The 27,096-nt window shown below is 42.6% G+C and overlaps 1 protein-coding gene across 1 annotated transcript in view; it reads left to right on the top strand.

The window, feature by feature from the left end:
- The window catches only part of LOC119502819 (protein TANC1-like), a 38,136-nt gene extending 12,193 nt beyond the window's left edge, over positions 1-25,943 (top strand). The window contains exons 8-29 of the mRNA XM_037794035.1: positions 4,796-4,912; positions 5,062-5,352; positions 6,187-6,314; positions 9,912-10,143; positions 10,963-11,129; positions 14,252-14,560; positions 16,019-16,219; positions 16,423-16,526; positions 16,663-16,771; positions 17,160-17,282; positions 17,841-18,077; positions 18,333-18,542; positions 18,751-18,832; positions 20,263-20,396; positions 20,470-20,593; positions 20,668-20,843; positions 21,399-21,531; positions 21,893-21,922; positions 22,007-22,098; positions 22,194-22,340; positions 23,327-23,427; positions 23,590-25,943. Of these exons, the coding sequence (XP_037649963.1) occupies positions 4,796-4,912; positions 5,062-5,352; positions 6,187-6,314; positions 9,912-10,143; positions 10,963-11,129; positions 14,252-14,560; positions 16,019-16,219; positions 16,423-16,526; positions 16,663-16,771; positions 17,160-17,282; positions 17,841-18,077; positions 18,333-18,542; positions 18,751-18,832; positions 20,263-20,396; positions 20,470-20,593; positions 20,668-20,843; positions 21,399-21,531; positions 21,893-21,922; positions 22,007-22,098; positions 22,194-22,340; positions 23,327-23,427; positions 23,590-24,958 (4,616 nt within the window). The 3' untranslated portion in view covers positions 24,959-25,943. The remainder of the gene's footprint in view (positions 1-4,795; positions 4,913-5,061; positions 5,353-6,186; positions 6,315-9,911; positions 10,144-10,962; positions 11,130-14,251; positions 14,561-16,018; positions 16,220-16,422; positions 16,527-16,662; positions 16,772-17,159; positions 17,283-17,840; positions 18,078-18,332; positions 18,543-18,750; positions 18,833-20,262; positions 20,397-20,469; positions 20,594-20,667; positions 20,844-21,398; positions 21,532-21,892; positions 21,923-22,006; positions 22,099-22,193; positions 22,341-23,326; positions 23,428-23,589) is intronic.
- The last annotated feature ends 1,153 nt before the right edge of the window (positions 25,944-27,096 follow it).

The following is a 27,096-nucleotide window of genomic DNA, read 5'->3' as shown; positions in this document are numbered from 1 at the left end:
AGTTTGCAGAGTCAATAGGAGTTACCTGCTTCATCAGCACCCCAGTGGGCTGAGACTTGGCAAGAAGCATTGTGCAGAATGATGGCTGTCGGCAGAAAGAGTGACAAAGGCAGTCTTGTATTTTTTCTTTGTGAAGGCTGAAGATGCATCAACTACAGAGATGATGTTTAGTATCGTCCATGCTTTCAGTATGTTTCCCTGGTGTTAGTCTTTCACTAGAGGTCTAAGATGCTGCAGAAGCAGCCTCTTTATTATGTGACAGGTCAGAGCCACTGGCCTATAAGGGCACTTGAGCATCCAGTTTGTAATAATGAGACAATGCAGGAGACCTATCTCCTATATTCAAGGAATACTTATACATTTTGGGAAATACTCTTATTGGCTTTCTGCTGGAGAGTAAGATGAGAACATCGATACCACCCTCACATGAGAGTGATATCGATCTTCTCATCTCTCATCAGCGAGTAATGGCATTTCCCAAAATGTCGAACTATTCCATTAAACGGTATCTTCGGTATTTTTCAACCTGGACACTATTTTCCCGTGTTTTTGTGTCTAACTGACTAATGGTGACAATAATTGCTGAAATTGGTCCAGTATTGAGGGATAACGCTGTAACCGGCAGCCGCTCACAGGCTGCAATATTGTGCTATTGGGGCAAGCTGGCACCATCATTTAAGTCTTGTTTTTAAGTGTCTGACATTGTGGTCAGAGTCTCGCTCGTTCTGAAATCTGGCAAGGTGACGTGTTGCTGGAAGACAGCGGTGGAATAGTGGAATACATCCATGGTGGAAACACGAGTGCCAGCCAGGCAGAGTTTGTTGTGTTTTGTTTTACAGAAAGAGTAGCTTAGTGTTAACTAAAAGATTTTCAATGTCATGGCTGGATATCAAGATGATTTTGACAATGTGGATGAGGTTTTTTAATTGGATTTATTTGAGCCAGAGTATACGGATATTCAGATTTCACAATGAGACTTCTCCTTGAGCGGGGCTTGAACACAATAACAAAGTGAAAGGTAAAGAAAAAACGTTTTATTTCTCCGTAGGATCCTTTCCATAATGTTGTCAGACACTTATAATAACAATCTGAGCCTGTCAGTGGCAAAAACAAGCACTTTTAGTGAACGTAACGTTACATTGATGACGCTCACTTGCCCCTCGCAGCTTGTTTCACGGCATTCTCGGAAAATAGGGTCCAGGTTGAAAAATACCAAAGTTACCCTTTAAGGTTGAAAAGGTTGTGTAGAATCAGCTGTGTTGCTCATGAGGGGCCGGTGCCATCAGTCATGCTGGGAGCTTTGGCCGGGGCTGCAGAGTTGACCTTTAAAGCGTTGAATGATCAACAGGGGTTGGAGGGTAATCAACCACGCTGTCATCAGCAAACATAAAGGCCGGCCAGGCAGCGAGTGACTGCTTGTAGTGGACAGGGTCCCATCAGGCTGGAGCTGTTCTGGTGGCTGAAAACATGTTTGAACTCTTTCAATGTCTCCTTGGTCCACTCAGCCATTTGGCCTGTCTGTCTTTCTCATCCCACTCCACACCTCCTTCACACTGTTTTGCTGCCGACTGTTCTTCATCCTCTCACTGTGGATGTTCTTTCAATCCTCAATCCTCCACTTCAGCTCTTGCTTGACAATTACGGTAATTTCTCCCACGTCGCCTGTCCTAAAAGCCCTCTTTTACCTGTTTAAAGGGATTCCATGTTTACAGTGGTCCAGGGTTTATTAGTTGCTTGTCCCTGATCTTTTTTCTTTTATCATAATTGCGGTGTTCATATGTAATTGATTTGTCGTGCATCAGGGAGCCCCCTCATTATCCACAAGTGCTCCACGGAGCAGGTTCCATGTGCTCTTAAAAGCCCTGTAAATTATAATATGGCCTCAGTAGCTTCACACCACTCTCTCACTCTGCTGCTACAGGATGATGGGCACACGACGGGATGCTGCATGTATCAGAATATGATCTGATCTGCCAAAGTGTTGAACGGGTGGTGGTGGAACTGTATGTACCGTAGTATTGTGAAAAAGCAAGTTCAGCGTGTCTTTCTCCCTGTTCTAAATAAAACAGAGGACAGTATTACACTATGTAGTAGACATGAAATGTCAGTTAAGAGAGCATAAACACATTTCTTGTTGCGTGGCTCACGTCTGAGTGTAGAGTGATTTGGCGATTTGTCATGACGAAGGATGCTTAAGGACGTTGCTGGCCGGCATCTTCAGGCGTAATCGCTGTTTTAAATCTCATAACAGCTCGGAGATGTGTTGCAGCTCCCTTGCATGCTCTGAGATTACCAGTGACTGCATTTAACATGTACAGTACATGATTATAGTTATGTGAGGTCATCATCTGTCCAGGGCCTGCACTTATAGTCTATTGCAGTACTACTACAGTATTTTATAGATGAGTGCAACGCGATTCAGGCCTTTTTTTTTTTTTTTATCCCACTCTGAAGGGATTAGAGGCAGCAGTAATACCAGATTTTCAGATTTTACAGAGGATGTTTTTAATATTACAGCAATGAATGAATGAAATGGACCGGTCTGTGACTTGCCATTGAAAACAAACTCTTAAAATAACTCAGTCAGACTCATTTTTCCACGAGTCTTTTTTGGTAGTAATTTAATCTACTTTAATGCTGTTTAGTATTCCATCACCTAAATGTAGATGCATCCTTCCTTACACATAACCCAATAGTAAACCTAAATATTCAGAAAACCAATATGATTACAACCCAAGAGGTCCCAATAAGCATAGACACATCCGTGTGCAGTGGCTGTAATCTAGTTCGCTTGTTCTCTGCCATGCCTGGATTAGACCCCCCTTCATTAACAGAGAGAAAGGGGAACTAGGAACAACCTAAAACTAGACTAGAACAATGATGATCGAGGTTCTTTCCCTTTTTACTTGCCAGCTGCTCCAAAGACAGATGAACAAGAATTAAATGTTACTTCAGGAGCCTCAACCTGACGATGCTTATAAATTAAACTACATTTAGGACAGGAAAATTGTGACTTTCACAAACATTCTCATCTGTTAGTTTAGTCTCTGGAGTTTGACTCATACCCATTTTTCTTGCATTTTATATCCATCTCTGTTCCATCTCCCGGGTAAATCCTGGCAATGATTAAATAAAGGAAAAACCTGCCAAAACAACAACAAAAGAGATGTAATGCAATGCAATCAATAGCCCCTGAAACAAATTCAGCCTTACTTTAACTTTTCAGTTTTGTCTATACTTCACTTATGTGATAAATCGTATGTTTTAGACTGTTAGTTGTAGTGATGTACTGAATATGTAGAAATATGTTTTTAATATTTTGTCTATAACATATGTTTTCCAAAAGATATAAAAAAATATTTTGTCCACAACAGATTAAAAACTCTTTACAATACAGTACAATCAAATACAGAAACTACAGGTTCAAGAATGATAGTAGAGTTGAGTCAACACCAGGGGCGGAGCCAGATGTTGTAAACATTGGGGGCTCAGCCCAAACCTAGGGGGGTGCGGGGGCATCCTACCTCTGGGGAGTTTTTTTTTCTCCCATTTACGGCAGCGATATGCACTATTTTCCACGCCATTTGATAATAGGATGCCTAAAAACCTGTGCATCATTTGGGAAAAACATGATGGTTGCGAAAGAAAAAAAAATCCTCCTGTAGAGCTTTCACCCTATTTTGCATCTATTTGTTCTCCAACTGTGCTCATCATTCTGAAACCACAACACAACAAATGTTGAAGATGACTAATTTTCACTCTTGCCACCTAAAAAGAGGCAAAGATTGACTAATGTTACTATTTTTAAGTTACATACATACACAGGAATGTAGGGTAAACAGCATTACTAATCTAGAAACCTATTTTTGTTATACTATGTTGTCTACTTCCCCAGTAATAGAGCTTTTGCTCCATTCATTTACCGGTCCAGTCAGAGAGACTGAGGGGAAATGACACAAAGTTGAAGGTATTTTAAAAGAGATTTGTGACTTTTGAGAAAACCTGTGGTGCTTGAACACCTCTCTGAAACAGCGTCAACATTACAAATCTGTAATGCATCGTATTTATTACAGGAGTGTTGTATTGTATTGCATTTCAGTATACAGGGCTTTCTATTTTTTGTCACTCTGTGTTTAATCATATGCTGTAATAGCAGGAATAGATTATTAATTTTTGCAGAACACAAAATTGAAGAACCAGCTGATTACACAGCATATTTCTTTATGCTTCACAACAGCCTGCACTGAAGACTCTGCTAAATGTCTTGCAGAAAGTAAGCCTTGCTGACCTGTAAACTCTGTAGTGTGAGTGGGCGGCTGGATAGGGGAATGTGGGAGTGAACAACTCTTTTTGTTTTTTTGCCCTTCTGTACGACATTTTCTTTATTTTATTTTATCACGTTGGCTTTTATGTGGCTCATTAGAAGAAATGCGTGTAGTCCTGTGTTTGACAGCTGATCAATTTTTGCATTACAGCCATGTTGTGTGTCTCCAGTGATCATCACGAATATTGGTGTCGTGAGACAGAATGAAACATTTGGTCATTTCAGACTCATGTTAGCTTGAGATTACAGGACGTGAGACGAGTTGCCTTCTTTTCTTTTCCGCCCTCCTCTCTCCTCAAGGTCATTGAGCATTGAGAGCAACAACTGTTTATGTCTCACGTCTCCATGGATACAATAATTGACTCGAGCAATGAATTTGACACTTGTGTGGTATGCATGTGTATCTTTTGCACATTTCCTGCATCTCTCTCACACTCTCAATCTATTCCCCACCCGCTCTCATCTTTGCAGCAACCAGCTCCACTCGACTGGAGGATCTGAGTTATCTGGACAACCAAAGGGCTGCTGGACACAGGAGCTCCGTCCGCAAACACAACACAGCTGGACGCACAAATGATGACTCCAAAGGTATTTTGTGGCTTCAGCCTCGGGGGTGAAATCAGTGTGTAAATATAGTTTGGTGCACACACATCTGCCGACCTGTGTGGAACATGAACACACGTCCTCAATGTGTCCATTCTTATTTGGCTTTAACTCTTTGCTCTCTCTCCTTCCAGGGAGATTGGTGCCATTCAAACAAGCGGACATCATGCTCAAACCGCTGCTGTTTGAAGTCCCTGGCATCACCGCAGAGACACCTTTTGTTGGCCGTGATTGGCTCTTCACACGTCTGGAGGAGGTCCTGAGAAAAACGAGCAGCTGTGAGGGACGCGGCGCTGTCATTGTGGGTAACGCAGGATCCGGCAAGACCGCCATCATCTGGCGCCTGGTGACGCTCAGCTGTCATGGCATGCGCACGCCACAGGGAGGTCCCAGCATCCCTCACAGCCCCAGCTCCTCCCCTAAATGTAAGACTCCTATCTTTGCAGTGTAATATGTTTTTGCGTACATCCCAAAGCATTAGTGTAAGAACACGTGAGGAAACGCTAGAAGTTGAATTCATACATTCTCCAGTGTGCTCCAGTAACGTCACATTCTTGTAAGATATTGGGGGAAATATCACTTTTTGGGAAGGAGTTGGTAACTGGGTCACACACTCCTCTTTCAAGTTCTCCCCTGAGGTTTCTCTGCTGATTGCGGTTGTGTAAGGAGACTGAGATTGTTGTTTTTTTTCCTATCATGAGTAGCACTGGAAATGTTCTTTTCTCTGCAAAAAAAAAAAAGCAATGAAATTTGACTTGACTTGAACCAGATTTTGCACATTGCACAATAAATGCACATTGCATGCATGACATGCTGGTAATTTCTAAACACACTTGGAGTTATGTATACAGTTATGTATACTACATCATCTTCTTTCAATGTTTTTCCTGTAGTGCAATAAGATGTATTGTTAAGATTACAGGCTGAGGGGCAAAGCAGTACAGAGGAAGCTAAACTAAAATGGTGTTCTTGCATTATTCATTGATATCTGATATCATTCTGATTTAAATGTAACAGAAGGTATAGCATGAGGTGTGCAGGAATCGCTTATCATTCTGCACTCTTGCTGCCAGCTAATGTGGTTTTGTTTTAATGCCATAGTTGCGAGTCTTGCTTACAGATGCACTAATTAATTGCAGCAGTTTAATTGTCTCTCTACTTCACTCCTGGCATTCCTGTGCTCACACCAGAGACTTCATCTAACGAGTATAAATGGCAGCTTTGCGTTTGTTGTTGTTGTTGCCTTGCGCTCTGTTCAGGTGGGGATAAGCAGGGAAGAGCAGCCTCCAAACAGCCCGCTGACTCCCAGCCCAACCAGAGTGCTGCTGCAGGAACAAGCGAAAGTACAGCACAGAGGAAGGAGGCTGTCAGATGCCTCGCCGCCAAGGTACCTCAAAACACAACATGCATACGCACGGTTGTATTTCTATACGTGTGAGGACCCTCAATTACAACTCTAACCTTAAAGCAGTAGTTTGACATTTTGGAATATGTTGCAACAGGACTCGGCGGACGACAGGGAAAATAGTGGGCGTACAGCGCTCAAGGACAGAGAGTCAGCTTAACGGTCAACAGGGGTTATATTTACCCAAACTCAAAGTCTCACAAACACAACAGAAAATCCAGCTCCTTCAGGAGCCCTAACCTCATAACTTGCAAACCAAAAACTACCTTAGCCGACTGATTCAACATTTAACAAAGGTTCACCCTGGAGATCTAAAGGAGAAGAGACTGAGAGCTCTTCACTCACAGCATGTGCCACACCAAATGAACTTACTGTCTTTAATTCTCCTCCCTGATGAGGAGATCAGACCATAAAGTCCATAAAGACTGGAAACAGGGAGAAACAGCTAGCCTGGCTCTCTCAGCACCTCTCACATCTGGGGTGGCAGCAGCTCAGTCCATAGGGACTTGGTTTAGGAACTGGAGGGTCGCCGGTTCAAGTCTCCGCATGGACCAAGTACCGAGTGTGATCTGGTCGCTGGAGAGATTACCAGTTTCTCATTAACGCATGTATATAGGTCCTATGTGTGCGCGCCTTGTATATAACAGAGTGAACTAATTTAATTTCCCCTCGGGGATTAATAAAGTGCCCTTCTACAGTTCACTAATTATTACGTTACGTCTTGTTTCTTTAATCCGTATAGAAACCAAGGTATAAAAACAACATTTGTTTTATTTTACGGGGGTCATGGGTCGGACTATTTCTCGGCCAGGAGCAGTTGCCAGGCAACCAGCAGAGACTCGAGGAATTTAACAGGAAAAATTGACGTTTTTACACTTTGATTTTTGTACAGATTAAACAAAGGAGCATGTTAATGAGCTATTAGTGAGCATCGGACAGAGCCAGTATAGCTGTTTCCAGTCTTTATGCTAAGCCAAGCTAACCCCGGGTGCAAGCAGTAGCTTCATATTTAATGAACAGATATGTGAGTGGTATCAATCTTCTCATCTAACTCTCCACAAGAGTGCAAATACCAAAATGTCAGAACTAAATGCCTGACCCCATAGGCTACCCTAATTTTAATGCAACCTAAGAAGTAAGTGTAAATGTCCTCACTTTCCAAAAAGGAAATAAAATAAAATAAAAAAACTCAAATTGGTCCCCACAAAGATACAAGAGTACACACACACACACACACACACACACACACAGACATATCCACATGAGGCTCTTCTGTATGGTTCTTGTTAGTTATGCGGTTGCTGAGCAAATTGCTGATTCACCTGCAGTTAAAGGAATAAATTATATTGACATTAGCCTATAGGAATGCCCCTTGATTTAGCTTCTTGTTATAGCTGCCCTGGATGTGTTTTTTTTTCCTGCACCAGATTTGAAAGCAGGGTAATGTAATACAGCATATGTACTGTAGGGAGCTATGACTGCTTTCACAAAACACTGAAGAGGGATCAATTCAAAGAGATAAACACACATCAGTACTGTTCTAAAGAGCTATGGGGCTGCACGTGTGACACAACATTTGAATGTCATAGTTTCCTCCTCTCGTTTGGGCCACATGTAGAACGTGCAGCTGATTGCATCACATAGATGACATGGAAGCTTCTAAATTTACTAACTTGGCCTCAATAAGAGTTTCCATGGGAACTAGTCAGACTACTTGTGATGGCGCGGATGTTCGCTCAAAAGTGAAATCATTGATAATGTGATATATGGACCACTTATGGTCAAGACTGGCACCTATCTAAGCTTTGTGAGTGAATACTATTGGAAATGTGCATTTTTCTGCAAAAATGCACTTAATGTTTATAGATAACTAGTGTTAATCTCCCAGCAAAACAGTTGCCATTCATCTCAAGGTTTTTTCTTTTGTTCAGTTTGTCTCCTTTATTGCAAAAATCACCCTTATTAGTAGAGATATGTTTCATTTCTCTTGTTTACCATGCAGCTTGAATAAGCCAACTATTTACTGAATGTGTTTAGAGATACTCTGCAGTAATATGTTCAATGTCACTCTCATTGCTGAGTTTCATGAGACGATGTTATGACTCAGCTACCTCTTTCTGCAAATTTGATTTCTGCGCTTATGTCTTGGTGTTATTTTATTGTTTTCTGTGATACTTGTCTTAGAGATTGTTTTTCTCCTTTTCTCTTGGGATATGAACAGAAAATGCACTCTGAGATGCAAACAGCATCTGAATTTGTGCAGTAATATTTGTTCCCTTCATATTCATCAGATTCACAGATTTTCTTCAGTATCAAAGTAATTCAGGTGGTTGTTGTCTGGACTGTGTGAAGAGGAAGCAGCGTGACTTCTCATGATTCAGATTTGCAAAAATGTAAACAAACAAGGCTAAAGGCTAAAGACACAGAGGTGGAAATAGTTTTGAGTTCAATATTCAGACATCCCTCAAGGTTTACCTCATTGAAGCCTGTCAAATTATTTCTATTTATATAGCTCAATATCACCAATCACAGATTTGCCTCAAGGGGAAAATGCATGGCACAGTTCGTGGCTTGACGGTAGATAAAAAACTGACTGAAGTCTCAGAGGTGCATGCAAAATAGCCAAGAGAGCTTTTCAGATTTTTCTCAATTTCTTTCTCATTTGTTTTCATTGACTCTTCAGACCAACTTCACATTCATGTGGGGCTCCTCCTATTAGATACACCAGCTCCAGTTTTTTATTTTTAACATTTTTCCTTTATTTGGGATCACATTACAGCAACAGTCATCTTTACTTTTACAAAATGTAAAAATCTATCTTTTCAGCTTTTTACAATACAAATATAGAACACAAAATGGAACATGGGTTTTTTTTTTCATTTGAGATAAAGAATAAATAAATAAAATAAAATAAATACACAAATTGAAACGAATGAAGGGTGTTTCCGGGAAATGTACATTTTCCACTTCTCCCAAAATGTCTTCAAATTTAGTTTCATGAAGCCTCATGGAGAAGGTGATTCTTTCCATTATAAAAAAAAAATCATAAATTACATAATACCAGTCTTCTATAGATGAGGTGTCTGGCTTAAGCCATTTCTTTGTAATTGCTTTTCTAGCAGCTACACTCATTATTCTAAATAAGCATTTTGTTTTTGGATCTGTGGATGTTGAATGTAGAAGCCCAAAAAAGAGTTTGTCCCAATTAAAAGCAATTTTTGTCCCAAATATAGTCACTAAGTGCTATATAAGTTGAATTTATTATTATTATTATTATTATTATTATTATTGCTAATAATAATAATAATAATAATTATTATTATTATTATTATTGCTAATAATAATAATAATAATAATAATAATTCTGTATAAATCTTACGCCAAAAACATACTTACTTTTGGACAGGCAACCTCCAGTTTTTTAAAGAAAAATCATTGTATCATGTACTCATACATTTCTACCCGCACCATTAACAGTTACACAGCTTTTATTTAGACCCAAACACAGATATTTTTTGTGAAATAAACAAATAGCAGCTTTGCATTTTCAGTTTTTCACCTGCCTCTTTCTTCTGTCAGGTGGTGGCCTACCATTTCTGTCAGGCTGACAACACCTACACCTGTCTGGTACCAGAGTTTGTGCACAGTGTCGCCGCCCTGTTGGCCAGAGCGCCACAGCTCGGCCCGTACAGGGAGCTGCTGGTTCAAGAGCCTCACCTACAAAACACACTCAGCCTGCGATCCTGCGTTCAAGACCCCATCGCTGCCTTCCGAAAGGGCGTTCTAGAGCCCATAGCCAGCCTGCGCAAGGGTAATGAAGTCTACACACACACGCACACACACACACAGTTTAAGACAAATGTGATATTCAAGTTTAAAGAGTTTTTTAAAATTTTATCAGCTTTAAGGTAAAAACTGTCTGCTTCCCTCGCCATGCAATTAGGGCGCCCACTGCCATCTCCTGTGTGAAATAGCCTATTAATGACTCCATGATGGGCCCGTGGATTATTTTCCCTAGTTAAGGTCAATGATTTGAAACAGTGTGGAGTGTGAAACAGATGTTAGGTCATTTACATAGGGAACTGATGAGTGTTATTTTTGCCCTGGTGAATCATCAGCATCCCACCGGATTTCAAGGTCACCAAATACTCTGGAGCGGCTGTGAATGTTACGGGCGTATTAGCCACCTTAGTTTCTCATGATACAGTCAGTCAGCTAGATTGATGTGTTATTATGGCCAGGCCCTCCACAGTCGGAGCAGAGGAGTGTTTTGTCTACTCCATCACTATTAAGCAGGTTAGGGAAAAAAAATGGAGAGCCCTTGTGCCTGAGTGTATGAGTCCTCACAGGCGTGCAGGGATGCATTGACAGCTTAGATTATGTGAAACATGATGGATATGTCCTGTTTCAAGCTAATAAACAACAATGGCCTCTGGCCCCTTTCTGCACAATATAATCAATATCAGCTTTTCTCAACATATCCTGTGCTGGAAAACAAACATGCACACAATTTTAGCCATGAAGGACTCGGATAAAACTCATATCTGTCTTTGTTTCATTATGTGCTCTTTGCAAAGCTATATCTGGTCTTTTAATGTGCTTTTTTTTCTTTGTCTTTTGTTTTATTCAGAGCGCAGGCTACCTGAAGACGACTACATCATATTGGTTGACAGTCTTAATGAGGCAGAATTCCATAAACCAGACTACGGTGACACCATCGCCGCCTTCATTACCAAAATAGTCTCCAAATTTCCACCCTGGCTGAAGTTGGTGGTCACAGTCAGGACAGGCCTGGTGGTGAGTGAGATTATAAATATCATTACAGTGATCTCTAAACCACAGCACACCTGTCTCAAAGGGTTGGTTCACCCATATTACAGTTAACAGATTTTCTCATCTAGCCTCCACCCCAATACAATGGAGGTCACTGGTATTTTGTTTGTGGTTCTCACATCATTGTAATAATCCATATAAAACTGAACAGCATAATTTCCCCCTGCTTGAATGGGTTTCCTTCTCTCTGCTCTGGTTTAATCCCACAAAAATAAACCAAAATAAACATAGAGGTGTTAATTGCAGACTCTGAAACTGTCCGTAGATGTGACTGTGTGTGTATGAATCTATATTTCTTAGCCCTGTGTCATATTGGCAATCTATACAGGATGTAGCCTATTATAATTTTTTAGCTCTTTTATAATGGTGATCTATGGGGAAATATTTTCTTTTGCCGCGCAAGGGATTTTGTTGAGGCAAATTGGCAGCAAGGCAGCACCATATTTGTTCTTTTTGCCAGTTATCCATGGGTGTACCCATACTACCCAAACTGCGATAAGCTCCAGCCCCCCCCCATAAAGAATAACTGCGTAATAAATAATAGCTGGATTGGTGGATGTATATTTCCAGATTAAATGTCACAGATCTCGCTGTGAACAATTTTCAGTGGAACTGTTTTCTACCCCCCCAAAAATGTGGATTATTAGGAGTAACAAGGATGCTGTTTGTGGAAAAAAAAAAAGATGTTGAATTTGAATGCTTTTTAAATGCCACAAATGCAATGCCATTCATCCGTTGTATCACAACATAGACTCTGGTGTGAGTGGAAGTGCCTCTTCTTTTTTGCACTACTTGTGTTACAACCTTAACTTCATGTCTAGGGAAAACACAAGGAGCAACATAAAAAGTTTACCCAACCTTTGCAAAAGAAATGGGCCGAACACGGTCCAGAAAAGGCTGCCGAAGCACTTTAAGTGTAACAATGAGTGACATTTATTTATGTGAAGATGATTAACAGAGAACACTAATTGTACTGTAATTATACTAATAATACAAAAAACAGAAGGAATAAGGCGTCAGGCTCTCCAAGGCCAAAATAACCCACACTAACTAGAAAATAAATACTCCATTATTCTACTGAATCAGACAAAAAGACAATACTAATCTCCCCAACTAGCCACAAAACAGGAGAATAAACAGCATATAACCCCTACAAGGCTTCCTTAATAAAGTCAACAAGACTGACTAAAACAAAAGATCAAGGTTTAACAGAGCTGTGTCAAGGTGCCATCAAAGAAAACAAAGCTTCACCAGTTAAACAACAAAGAACAACAGCAACAGACAGCTCAAGAGCCAAAAACACTGGTTCTAGGAGCAGATATACAGCTCTACTGATCAATGAGATCCAGGTGTGGGTGATCAGGAACTGAGAGAGGCGTGGCAGACCTGAAACACACAGGAAGAAACAGTTCTCTATCAACAAGAGGAAAAAGCAGTGGATGTATGTGAAGTGAGAAAATAGGATTTCATATTTTGGGTGAACTGACCTTTAAGCCTCCCCTTGCCTCCAAATCACAGAGGTATTCACAATACCTTCTGCTTCAGTCTGAGCTCCCTGCCCACACTGTGTAGTTTGATGCTGTGCTTTTACTGCCATGGTATAGACATCGTGGCTTCTGGCACCGTCGCTCTCTCTAGTCTGATGTGTTTTCTCAATCCGGTTGGTAATCCCACCAAACAGCAGACGCATCTGTCCACTGCCAAAGCCAAGCCTCCAAATGCTGCATGGATTAGGCCCTGAATGGATGGTAATGCTGCCGGGAGTCTGTTGGGAGTCTGGCGCTTGACAGCCAGCCAGCCGGTTACATAATTTGATTAGTGTTTGGGAATACACAAAACACATTTGGGGTCATTTTCTTTATGATACATTTGAAGTCAGCGAGCATTGATTACCGACATTTAAAGATGAAGAGTACAGCGATTACTCCACCCTCCCAGAGCTGAATATTTGATGGCTGTAGTGTTCATTTAGGTGTTTAAAGCGGCCATTTAAAGGTAAAGGACGAAAGGAATTATGAAAATGTTGTTCTTTAAGTAAATTTTAGTACACAATAGTCAACTTTAAAAGTCAACCCATAATGCCTTTGTGCTTTTTCCCTTTCCTTAAATGTGTTATATAGTTTTTTTGTGCATATAAACGGTCTGCAAAGTTACAAAGTCCAAAGTCCACACCAAAGGGAGTTACCCCACAGAAACACTGCACCTGAACTGCCTGAAATGCCATGCTTGAAGTCCCGCCTTTTCTTCTGTAACGTGGTGATGTCACCAAGTAACACAGGAGCAGGAGCTCAAACAGAGCGTTTCAGACAGAGGGTGAAAAGAGGTATCTATAAAGAGGCAGTCAGTATGAGAAAAGTAAAGCATTTCTTTTGAACATTAAAGCATGTAAACATGTTCTAGTAGAAACCCAAAATACAAGTATGCACCTGAAAATGAGCATAATAGGTCCTCTTTAATCAAATAAAACTTAATTTCCTAAAAACTAAATTATGCATAGTGAAAATGCTGAGTGGCTAGTAACTTTGGAAAACCACTAGCAGTGGCAGGTGAGCAAAAAAGTGAATATCAAGCCCCGCTCCCAGTATACCCAGTATCATTCACTCTTTCCCTTTTTACCAGCCATTTCACAGGAACTCTTCTTGTATAACAACCTGGACATTTCGGTTGAGAAAGGGTTAAGTGGAGCGCAGTCCACGACTACCAGTCAATTACTCGTCGTTGAACCAAAATGTCAGTCTTCGTTAATGAGGAACTGAGCTGCAATAACATGGATTTTCATGGCTGGTTCTGGCCGGTGTTGAGCAGTTGAGGATGGCGAGAAAGGAGATGAAATGTGACTCTGAGAGATGCCTGTGAGCAATGTTGGAGCTTGAGTCATTGTCACACTATTTACTGTACTGTATCCCATGGCTCTGTGTGAGTCAGAGGCAACAGCATCTGAGGAATGGGTCCTGATTTTAGTGCTTTTAATTTGTCCTTCGCTAACGTGCCAAAGACATGCTACCTACTATTCTTTAAATACTGAGGTGTTTGTGCCTGCGTGTTGTATCTGTTTTTACCAACAAGCACTCATAATTCATCTGCAGGAAATCACTACCCTCCTTCCCTTCTCCGGCATCTCTCTGGACATCCTGCCAGACAGCAGCGATCTGGGCGCAGACCTGAGCGACTACATCCATCACCGGGTCAGCAGCAGCACCCAGGTCGCCGCCAACGTCACCACGCCAACAGGCTCGGCCCCCGATCAGCTGCTCCTCAGCAAGTTCAGCAGCCACCTGTCAACACGCAGCCACGGATCCATCCTCTACCTCCAGCTGACCCTGGATCTGTTCCACAAGGGCCACCTGGCTCTAAAAGGAGGGAACTACCTGGTGGTGCCTGTGTCCCTGTCAGAGGTCAGATATGTTGATTTTAAACTACCGTGTTTAATCCTCTAGAAGCTAAAAGGACACATTTTACCTTTGAGTGTATTTCTGGACCCACAATCCTCCTCCTCCTTCTCCTCCTCCTCCTCCTCCTCCTCCTCCTCTGGTCAAGTTCACAGCCTAACACTTAATACTTGTCAGTCATCCCGGTGAGCTGTCTGCCGTGAAATGGCATCTCGCCTGAGGCTAAAGCAATCAATGTCCATAGAATCCCCACACAAGGTACACAGGCGACAGCCATTGTTCAGACATGTTTTTCACAAAAATGAGAAAATGTGTACACGCACGCTCTTCAGATCAATAAAAGATACAAAAATGACAGGATGAAAGACTTTGTACAAAGTGCCAAAAATAGTCCACAGCGACTTTAGTAAATGACAGACACATTTTAATATTACATAATCATCAGCGTAAAATAGGACAACAGATGAGCAAATGTTCTTATAGACACACAAAGGCCCAGAGATGTGATGATTTCAAGATCGGTTAATGGATGTGAAAAAGCAGGTCTGCTAAATATGTGTATGCTCAGGTCGTGGATAGTAACACTTAAATACGGCAGCTTGTGTAGAAGTATAATATGGATCATTTAGTAGAATTAAAGGGGACATTTTTCAGTTCATGAACACATACATTTGGGTATCTGGAGTAACTACCAACCCACAAACTGTGAAATAAGACAACCCAGTCAGTTTTTTGGGGGCTGTCTAGATCAGAAAACATGTGACTCAACAAGACATCCAGATTTGGCTCCCCCTTCCTATGTCACAATGCAGGCTCATTAGAATATACCGCCCACAGCTTGAGAACTACCTTCGCAAAGGTGCACCCTATTTTTTCTTGCAAGTCAATCAGAGCAGACTGGGCTTTTTCAGGAGGGGGTCTTAAAGAGACAGGCGCTAAAACAGAGCGTTTCAGACAGAGGGTGAATACAGGTTCATTCAGGCAGACAGTATGAGAAAAATGAGTTTTTTGAACATTAAAGCATGTAAACATGTTCTAGTAGAAACCCCAAAATACAAGTATGAACCTGGAAATGAGCATGACATGTCCCCTTTAAGTACCGAATTTTAAACTACGTAGTTGGAAAGATTAACTCAAAATTATTCCAAATTTACCAGACTGATGATGATGAAATGTCTGGGATGCTTACAACAATGATTTTCAACGGGACTTGTAATCTGCACAGCTTTGCTCTTGTACTTCATTTATTTTTTAAGTTGTTATTGCAATAATTTATGTGTTTACCTTAAGGATGTTGCACATTAGCTTCCAACAAAGTTGTTTATACTCTAAAGATCAATATGCTGGCTATAGCTTCTATTATTTCCCCTTTGCAGTTTCATTACACAAGATAATGTAAAATATATCCCATGCAATCATGACCGCCGTCACACAACATCATTAACCTTTCTGAATATCTGTTAGGTGTACCTGCTGATGTGTCGCGTGAGCTTTCCGGATAAAGAGGTCTTTGAGCGGGTACTTCCGGTGCTAAATGTGGCTCTGGCGTCTCTGCACCCACTGACTGATGAACAAATGTTCAGGGCGCTGAATGCAGGCAGTGTGAGGGGGGAGCTGGAGTGGAAGGACTTCCAGCTGAGCCTAGACAGCCTGGCTGGATTCATGGTAAGACTCTTGATATGACTGCATGGAAGAAGGGTACATAATGATTCACGGTTTTGTTTCAATGGTTTGAATGTTGTGTTTGTTTTGCTATGAAGTACATACTTTTCACTTACATAAAACTTAGAGGTTGTTTAGGAGGACTTGCAGGTAATTGTACATTTACATACATTTGAAGCAATTTCCTGTATCATTTGTGTTTGTAGGTGAGACGCAGGGATGGCACACGGATGCTTTGTCATCCCTCCTTCAGAGAGTGGCTGGTTTGGAGAGCAGATGGAGAGAGCAGTGACTTTCTCTGTGACCCGAGGTGAGACTAAAAGTCACACAGATGCGTGTACTATAAGTCAGTTGTGAATACACAAAGAAAAAGTGTGTAAATTCTTGTCAAGAAGACATTTTTTATTGGTAGATTAGATTCATAAATACTATATCCATGTCTACAGGAGTGGCCACGCTCTCCTGGCCTTCATGTTCTCCAGACAGGAGGGAAAGCTGAACCGGCAGCAGACTATGGAACTAGGACACCACATCCTCAAGGCTCACATATTCAAGGTAGCAGGAACTGTCAGGCTACAGTATGTAACTTGTTATGTAGGTTTATGACTGCACTTCAACTCTTCTGAATCACCTCGATTCCCAAAGGATTCACCGTAAACAAGATCCTGCACTTTACCGTGTATTATTACGTAGAAAACACACAGATAAGAGTGAGCCCCTGTCTTTGCTATCATCACCCACACACATTAGCACAGCTCACATCCATAAAATGCCCCATGGTACACTGAGTATTGTACTGTTTGCATGCATGGCTTGCACTCTGTACATACTGCTTCACTCCTGGGACGCGATTCAAATTCTGCACCACAGATCTCATCTGAGCGAGCCTAATCTCTCTCTAACGCTCTCTATCTCTATCTGTGTCTCTTTCACACACTCACAGGGTCTGAGTAAGAAGACGGGCGTGTCCTCCAGCGTTCTTCAGGCAATCTGGGTGAACTGCAGCACAGACAGTCTGTCCGCTGCGCTGGCCTCCCTGAGGAACCTATATACACCGAACATCAAGGTGACATACATGTGCTCTACATTTAAAAAAAGTACTCATGCACCCAAATATATCAGCCCGTTCTCATTCACAGGGCGTCTGCGTTAGATACAGACGCTACCCTTTAGCATCGGTAGCCTATGAGACGCGCCGGGCTTTCCATGAACTGCAATGTAAACCCATCTGTGTCAATATTAAACGCACAGGGAAAGTTACGAGTTTAAAGAGAGAAACGGACACACAGGGCGGGCGGGTCCAACAAACACAAGGCTTTCATCCAGGAGACCACTGTTCGTGTCCCGTGCGTTACGTTACTATCAGCTCTTTGTTCGTGTCCCATGTTCACAACGTTCAGTGTCATTTTCACTGTAAAAACGTAGTAGTTTTAAGCCCGACCGTGTTGTTTTTTCCTAAACCTAACTAAGTGGTTTTATTGCCTGAACCTAAGCAAGTGTTTTTGTTTAATTCACAACATTAAGCACGTGTTTACTGAGACCGAAAAGTGACGCCGAGGGGTCTGACAAAGCGTCCGAGTTGGGATGAACGTGTTGGAGATATACTATTTCTTTCATCCTGCAGGTAAGCCGTCTGTTGATGCTAGGTGGCGCTAGCGTGACCTGGTGTACAGAGGTGGTAGGACATGCCCCCATTCTGGCCGTCCACGCCCACCTGGGGCACATGGAGATGGTGGCGCTGCTTCTTGAAATGGGCGCCCCCATTGATGGGACCACTGACAGCGGCATGACGCCCCTCTGTGTGGCCGTCGCTGCAGGACACGTCGACATCGTCAGCCTGCTCTGCAAGAAAGGGGCCAAGGTCAGAGTCATTTCCGTGCAAAGTGGAAGAGAGATAAATGTGGGTTTGGAGGGCGTGACCAGGATGATTACCGTGGATAAATCCAATTTCAATCTGTGACAGAATACTCCTTTACACCAGTGGTATCCTGGTTTTACATTTACCACCGTTTCAGGAGCTATTCTGGGAGACGGATGACATAAACAGGCCCGATCTAGGCCAGCGTACCGGCCAGGGCCAGTGTTGTAAGTCCTTCTGTGTTCCCCTTTATGCCAGGTGGGCCATGCTGATAAGAGTAGCCAGTGTGCGCTAGTCCATGCTGGGCTGAAGGGCCATGCAGAAATCATCAACATCTTGCTGGGCCAGGATTGGGGAGAAGAGATCCCCACTGACCCACAGCAGCACCACAGCAATGAGACTGTGACTGGGAAAACACAGGCGGCACAGCAGGCGGTTACAGCTGCAGCTAGCGTGGGACACACTCAGGTACATATCAGATCAAGGTCCTCGTGACAAAACACTCTGCTGATATTCATTTTTTTTTTTTTTATGTAGAGCACAGTACCTGTCCTTGCTTGACGTAGAGGATTTATTAGATGCGGTTTGCTCTGGTCAAGGTCTGTGAGTGCTTTGGTTTTCTTTCTGCACAGCAAGCCAGCAATACAGAAGACTGTAAAATTGTGTTTTCCTGCAGGTGGTGAAGAGCTTGCTGGACTTGAAAGATGAACAGCTGGCAGTGCAGATGGACGCGCACGACTCTCTCTGGGGAGAAACGGGTGCATTTCTTCTATCAGTCAGATAAATTTAGCTTTCTCACCTCTTTCTGTCCGTCAGTGGGGATCTGGAGTCATGCTTAAGGGTTGCATTTTAAGCACATTCTAGCTTTCTATGCAATGAATAAATATTAAACAGCTAATTTACATTGATATGAATGCACAGTGAGCTCTTTCAATAGAGCTGCAGGAGCTCAGGAGTACAAGAAAACCCACTTACTGGTCTCACTATTGTGATTTTAAGATGCTCTGGTTGACATCAAATAATTGATTCGATTGTAAATACTTTTGTTGTTTTGGGCAGAAAATGGACCATCACATTTATCAACGCAGGGCATCTCGTCCAGACACATTTGTTGCATCCAAAAAGCAGCTTTTATTCAATTGTAATACTTTTACCTCTATCACAGATGTGATAGCGCAGCCTACAGAATGCTGTTAGGTTCATTTCCTGAAAGCTTGTCGGATGAAGCCTGTATCCGTGCCTGCAGCACCATTAGAGTATAATTCTATTACACAGTCCCCTCCAGTGCTGAGATAGAAAAAGTGGGAGCATGAAATGCCCTCTGAAACATTCACATGTGCACGTACAGTACGAGGGCTTTGTTTTGTTTCTGTTTAGTGTTAATATCATTGGATTACAGTCCATTTGCACAGATACAATTATAAGGCATTGATACAAGTCGGACTACTTAACCAGGGATTTGGACTTCTTTAGGGATTACAATTACCAAAGACAGTATAGAGCATAGAGTGTATCAAATCTCTTGAATATTCTCTTTAATAAGAATATAATTTTCACTGGTTCAGTTGCATATCTAAAGCAGCAGCTTTACTAACGCTGTTACTATTTTGTGCAGCTGCACAAAGTCACCTTAAACAAGGCTAGACAGTTTTCCTTTTTTTTTTGTCTCACATATGACAATAATTTATCTTTAAAGGTGGTAATATACAATCGATTTGTTCACTGAAGCATGTGGTCTCATGAAACATGTTGTCATTTATCAAGGGTGCTTGGAGGTTAGAGGATGGCATCAATACTTTGCCTCTATCCCCAGCTGCTCAATTAGCCGAAGGACTCGCATACTTAAAAAAATACCCATCGTTTGTCAATGTAACACTGGCTGGTTAAGGAGGGTGCAACTTATCTATTAGAGTTATGGTTGGAATTTTGTTTCCTTTTGTTGTTGAAGAGGAGGAACAAGAAAGAGAAAGTACAGCTGCCTCGAGCAATTTTATCTCTAGCACTTGTCAGATGTCTAGATTTGTATTAAAATTAAATTACAACACGTGTTTGAATCAAATAGAAATAACCAACCTTGTTTTTTTTCTCTGTCTCTCACTCCTGCTCCTACCTCTCTCCTACCGTAAATGTGTCAATTACATATTCTTCTCCGCCTCGTCGTCTCATCTCTTTGCCGACCCTCTGTCAGTGCTGAGCGCGGCGGCAGGAAGAGGGAGGCTGGAAGTGTGTGCGTTGCTCCTGGAGCGGGGAGCTGAGCTGGAGATACCCAACCGCAGGGGCATGTTGCCGCTGCTCACAGCCACCAAACATGGACACACACAGGTGAGGAGTGTCACTGGCACAGGATGTTTTTCATTTAACCAGTTTCTAAAAATGCTTTTCCTTCCGTCTCCAGGTTGTAGAGTTGCTGTTGAAGCAAGACGCAGATATCAACGTCAGCGAGAAGCAGGGTCGCACTGCACTGATGCTGGCGGCCTCTGAGGGCCACATGAGCACTGTTGAACTCCTGCTGTCAAAGGGTGAGAGTCCCCACCTTCCAAACTAATGTGATTACTGAACTGCTGAACAATGTTTGCTTTGTCTGTTGTCCCAGGTGCCGCTCCGTCCTCTGCTGATCAGGACGGGCTGACGGCACTCAGCTGGGCCTGTCTGAGGGGACAGAAAGGTGCGGTGCAGCTTCTGGCGGAGGCGGGCGCAGACCTGAACCAACCAGACAGACAGGGACGGACTCCTCTGGACCTCGCTGCCCTTAACGGGGATGCAGATACAGTGGGTTTCATGACATCATGTCGATAGTGGATCTGTCTTTATTTGAAATACTTATATTCGCATTTACTTGTAAATATTCCTTATCAAAGTGTTCTTTTATCCCTGCAGTTTATAGACCTTGGTGGAGAAGTGTGTACTTGACAACAATTTGCAAAACATTATAATTAATAAAACACGATTAGCAATATATAATGGTCACACTTGTGAAAACATAGCTATTTTAGACAAATTAAATAAATCATAATTGCTAAAATAATGATGATAATCATTTCCCCTGCAACACAGGACGTCAATTTGCAATCACAGTTCATGTAGAGTAAAAAAAAAACTTCAATCTGAGCATTCTGATGTAATCTATTGATCAGCAGGAGAGTAATTAAAACTGACTGATGATCAAGAATTTACTAAAATCATCAGGATATAAAGGGGCAGACAGCTTTGTTGCTAATGTCAGCTAATGAGGCATACTGTGTGTAATCAAGCAAATTATTGAAATATCCTTTTCACTGCTAGAATCTTAAAACCAAACGTTGTTGTTATCCTGTGCACGGCCAGGTGCATTGCCTGGTGGAGCATGGAGCGGTGCTGGAGAGAGCCGACAACAACGGCACCAGAGGTTCAGACCGGACGACTGGCTGCCAGAACCCGGCTCTGGTGGCATCGCTGCTGAAGAAAGGATCCAAGATGGGTATAAACACCATGCTTACCATAACAGCCCTACAGTAAATCCCAGCTCTAGGAATTTTATAGTCAAAACAAAATGTTCCAAGAACCATTTAATATTATGACACAGTTAAACAGCTCGTATAACTGCAGGACGGCCTCTAAAAGGAGCTTGAATCAACACATCCATTTGAGTCTGACTTCAACTGATCAATGAAGACTCACTAAGATAGATTTGTATTATGTGCTATATTTAAGCACGCTCTGCATTTAGATCACTTTATATTTTACTTCCATTCTGCAGCACCTGCAGTTTTACATCCACTTCTCTAACTTCACCTCTTTCTTTCTCCATCCTCACTCGCTCTCCTTCATCAACCCGAAAGGCTACAAAACGGCTCCTCATGATCGATCAGGTACGTGATTAATGCAAGACACAAAGTAAAAGAGACCAGGCGAGACGGATAATAGAAAGATAAATATCTGTACCCCTCAATCAGGTCACGCCACGTGGGCTATGGCTTCCTCCAAACCAGACATTCTCCTCATCCTGCTGCAGAAGTTGATGGAGGAAGGGAACATGCTTTACAAGGTATGACTGTTATAGACGGCGTGTTTGTGAGGATGTGTTGAATCGACGTCTTCCCTTATCCTCTCTGTCCATTTCTTCCTGTGTGTCTCTCTCAGAAGGGACGTATGAAGGAGGCAGGCCAGCGTTATCAGTATGCCCTGAGGAAGCTACCTCGTGAGGGGCAAGGAGAGGAGCTGAAAGGGCTCAAAGACCTGCGGGTCTCCCTCTATCTAAACCTTTCTCGCTGCCGCCGGAAAACCAATGTAAGGCCCACGGCTGTAACAAACTGCTCATGAACTATTTAACACTGGCAGGTTTATTAGACGCTGAGGGGATGGCAGGAGGGCCGGGCAAGGCAAGGTAGATGGTTCCTTAAGATATATAATTTATCCGTTTCAACATAAAAAGATAATGTCAGCACCGGTACAGCTCACTGTAAAAATACCTCTGCTTTTCTGATCTAATTTCTGGTCTCGCTGGTAAACAGAGTGTGCGTGTGCGACCTGGAAGCAGGTGGTGACATAATGAATAACTGTGTGCTGTTAGTGTAGAGATAGATGTGTGTGGCCTGCAGCCAGGTTGGGAACCCACCCTGGTGATGACAGACGTCCTAACAGACTGTGTAAAAATGCCATCCTTAGGGTCACTGTGGCCGATGAATAATGGAGCAGATAATGTGATGTGATAAGGTCACTCTCCCTGGCAGGACGAGCGCACTCTTTTTCCTCGGTTCTCAACAGGGAGTTATTTACAGTGGACGTAAGAGTGGGCTGGCTAAATCCACATATTATATCAGAATGCAGGCAGTAAGGGCCAGCAGAGAGACTACATGATACCATCATTAAACATTCAGCAGCAATGTTCACAATCTCACATTCAAGGCTGCCATTATGACCTCCCTCTCAAGGACAGAATCACAATGTGTTTGTGTCATTAAATATTCACCTGAGAGTGATGATGAGAGCAGTTAAAAAAAAAAAAAAAACAAGCAGCTCTCTGTCTGTTTCTCTTTCTGTTCCTGGTCGATAAAAATGATTGCAGCGTGACTTCTGTTTCGTTAAACGGGCTTCGATCTTCAGATCCATATTATGAAGATGCAAACACAATTATTATCGGAATGGGCCTCTGATTATTTCTGCAAAACAAACACTTTCCAGTCGTCTAGCCACTAGCTGATCACACAGTGGGTTTGTTTGTGCTGCATCTAAATTCAAATACTAAATGCACTTTTTTTTATGTGAAAACACAGGATTTTGGGATAGCTGAGGAGTTTGCAACAAAAGCCCTGGAACTGAAACCCAGGTCTTATGAAGCATATTATGCCAGAGCACGTGCCAAGAGGAGTAGCAGGTACAACCATATGAAGTATATTGTTTCATATCATTTTTGCTCAATGGAAAGTCATTCTTGCGAGAATCAGCAATTCCCCGGGATGCTACTTCTCAGTTGCACTGTAAATTAAGTATTTTTTTTAAAAAGTTCCTTTGTTCATTTTCTCTCTGTCCTCCCCAGGCAGTTTGCTGCAGCGCTGGCAGACCTCCACGAAGCAGCACGACTCTCCCCGTCCAACCGGGAGATCCGGCGCCTGCTGGTGCGGGTAGAGGAAGAATGCAAACATCATCAGAAGGCATTGAGCAACAACATGGCACAGGGTTACAACAGGGACCCTCACACCCACCACCATCAAGCCACAGAGGAGGAGGCAGACGTCTATTCACAGGGAAGTCTAGAGAGGCAAGTCCCCGCGGAGCAGACCGACGCAGACAGGGAGGAAGAGAGGGAGGAAGGTGAGGAAGCGAGCCTGCAGTGTGGGAAAAGTCCAGAGTTTTGGCCTCTGAATCCGTACGCCCCAAACAGGACTCTCCCTGGAGGTGTGACCTTTGGTTTAGCAGATCAGTCACCATGTTTCCCTCAAGAGGAATACGTGCAGAACCAACTGTTTGTGGACTTGCCCGAGCCTGTTCCTGCGATCAACAGGCAGATCCAGAACCAGGGACTCAGCAGGACTCATCACCACTGCCACTCCCTCCAGACGGGGGGCAGAGTTGGGGGCAGGCCTCTCTCTCTGTGCGGCCCCTCCAGTCCTCTGCCAGGCAGACACATGTCCACCTCCCTGAGGCCTGCGCCGTTGCTTGGTATTGACATCGGTCATGGATTAGCCAATGAACACTCTGGACTCAGCCCCACTGAGCTGTATCATCCCATGTCCCCCAGCAGCTCCTCCCCACCTGGGCCTCTCCACATGTACCAGCCCCGCTCCTCCAGCTTCTCCAGGGGCTCTGACAGACTCTCCACCCACTCGGTGGCTCTGGACGGCCTGGCTCTCGCTCTGGGGTCTGGTATGGAGGTTAGGAGGGAGGGCGGTGGAGGAGGAGGAGGAACAGCAGGTTCAAGGGGCTCCAGCTCCAGTCAGGCCTCCAGTGGGAACCTGTCAGACGGCGGCAGGCAGCAGGATGCACCGTGCCCCATCAAGAGCAGCGGTAGCTTCAAGACAAAACCAGACCTGAAGCCCCGGCCTTTCATGGGAGTAATGGACAAATCAGTGCGCGTCCAGGGCCAGCAGACCTCTGGCCTGGGCCGACAGGGTCAGGGAGGAGGGGCGGAGAGTTTCAGTATGTCAGTAATGGAGTTTCAAGGGTTGAACAATGAGTTCAAACGCGCTTCATTCCAGGAGCACCTCCCTGGAAGTCAGGCCAACAGCCAGCTGCAGGGCCGCGAGTTCGGAGAGCGGCTCCACCAGCGAGACGCCAGAGGCACCGCGTCCTCCCAGCTGCGCTTTCCCGACGGGAGGCACAGACAGGCAAGCCTAACGAGAGACAACCCGGCTCTGCATATGGCTCCCATCAAACCCAAGCGCTCATTTATAGAGTCCAACGTCTGAATATCCTTTATCAAAGCACAGATACAGGCTGTTTGCAACAAACTTTGTCCCAAATAAGGTAGCAAGGGAGCCTGCTGTGAGAACAGCTCCCTTCCCTGAGCCTGTTTTGTAGAGTTATGCTGCTGCACTGCATTTTCAATCTAGAACCAGTGTTCAACTCAGGCTACTATGCTTTTGCTTACATGTCTACAGCTACACTAGTGTATTCAAGAAAACCAGACATACCTTAAGTAGGGATTTAAAAAAAATAAGTAGTATATTGTCTCAACTTTTAATTTATTATAACAAATATAGAAGTCAGAGAAAGCTTTGTGCACGAATATAAAAAAAACCTCATGCTATTAGTTGCAGGATATGACCATTTCTATTGTCAAGTGTCTTTTAAAAAACATTTATATTTGTACGGTGTACACTATATTTGCAGATTATATATTTCCCTGTAAGTGGTTATCTGTCAGCATTACAGGCTTCGGAAGAAATTACTTTGTGTGCTTGAGATTCTTTTTCTTGGTACATTTGATAAAAAAAGGAGCTGCTGTACATGTTGGAAACTTCTTGTCATAATCTAATATTGAATTGACTGCTTTCAATATTCACAGTATATGTTATTTATTTTTGCATAGCAGAGAACATATTCATATGGAGTGTTTTAATGGTTTATTTGGACACAGAGAGAGAGAGAGCATTTACACGAGCAACAGTCAAGGATAGAAAAATCTTAAGCGTACATTGCTGTATGTCCATATTCCCTTTTCAGAGTCATATTATGGATTACAGAATTTTTACCACATTATTATTGTGGTATAATAAAATATTAATGGAGGACTTCCTTTCTACATCTACTTCTTTCACAGTATAGTCCATCAAATGTTGCATAAGCTAGTGTGAGTGTGTATGGATGGATAAATGTTTTATAGTACAACCAAACTGCTCTAAACTGACATTTAACTACGCCATCAAAATAAACTACTTGTATAAAAATGTGTATCATTGCCACTTCTCGATATTGCAGAATTGTCTTCATTAATGTCATTAAAAGCTGGATGTTAGCTTACACAGGGAAGTAAACTACTTTGGTGAAACACTATTGTAATAAGCAAGGTCCTGCAATGACAATCTAAAGATATATATGTGATGCTTACATGCAGATAGTGCAAAGAGTGTTTTCAGTAAGGTATTTACTAATTCAATTAAAGCTCCATTAAGCAATATTTCTAACATTAACATTGAAACAATAGACTCCCTTTAAAGCTGCAGTCAGTAGCTTTGGTCACTATATCCTGACAGTAGTGCATGAGACAGGTAATCTGTGAAAAAATCATGTTCCTCTGTGTCCTCCGGTGCTCCTAATGGCATCTGCAAGATTTCAACGTGCCCGAAGGAAAACAACCAATCAGAGCCGAGGTGGGAGGTGCTTGGTTTTGGCTTCAGTGTTTTCAGCATGGTGGTCGGGTCACAAACTTTTTCATTTTACAGCTAAACAGTGCATTAAAATATGTGACTGAAAACATTTGAGGCGAGAAATAGGCATTACAAGTAACTAATTAAGTAAGTAATTAATTCATATTTGATCAGCGCTGCCTAGTTTGACCGTTTGATCGGAGTTTGCAAGCAGTGATTGACAGCTGCTTTAGAGACAGCTCAGCTCTGATTGGTTGTTTTCCTTCAGGCGCGGTGAAATCTTGCAAATACCATATTAGGAGAACAGGAGAAGGCGGAGGAACATTTTTTAAGATTATCTGTCTCATGTAAGGATATAGTGACCATTTTATAAAAATAACTTTTTTATCATATTTGCTCAAAGTTACCGACTGCAGCTTTAATGTGAAGGGGTTGTTAGTATTCCTGATCCAACTGAAACTCAACACCTTAGTCTTTAACTCTGTGTAGCTTTCAGGCAGCCACAGCTCATTGTTTTCTGGTTATTAAGTCAATAAAAAGTAATAAACAATCAAAGTTTTTTGTCATTATAAAGCTATCTGTTTAGCTTTTCTTCATAAGTAACTTTACTGATACATATATTATAAATACAACGCATTTTAAGATAAAACAAATTGTAAAACAGCAACCGGTTAACAAACCAGAAAACTGGCAATTATCAGCCAAGCAAACCACTTGCGCTACCTGCTTCAAGCAAA

The sequence above is a fragment of the Sebastes umbrosus genome, chromosome 2 (assembly GCF_015220745.1).
Source record: "Sebastes umbrosus isolate fSebUmb1 chromosome 2, fSebUmb1.pri, whole genome shotgun sequence".
NCBI lineage: Eukaryota > Metazoa > Chordata > Actinopteri > Perciformes > Sebastidae > Sebastes > Sebastes umbrosus.
The sequence above is the reverse complement of the archived record's forward strand: the minus strand, read 5'-3'. Positions and strand labels throughout refer to the sequence as shown.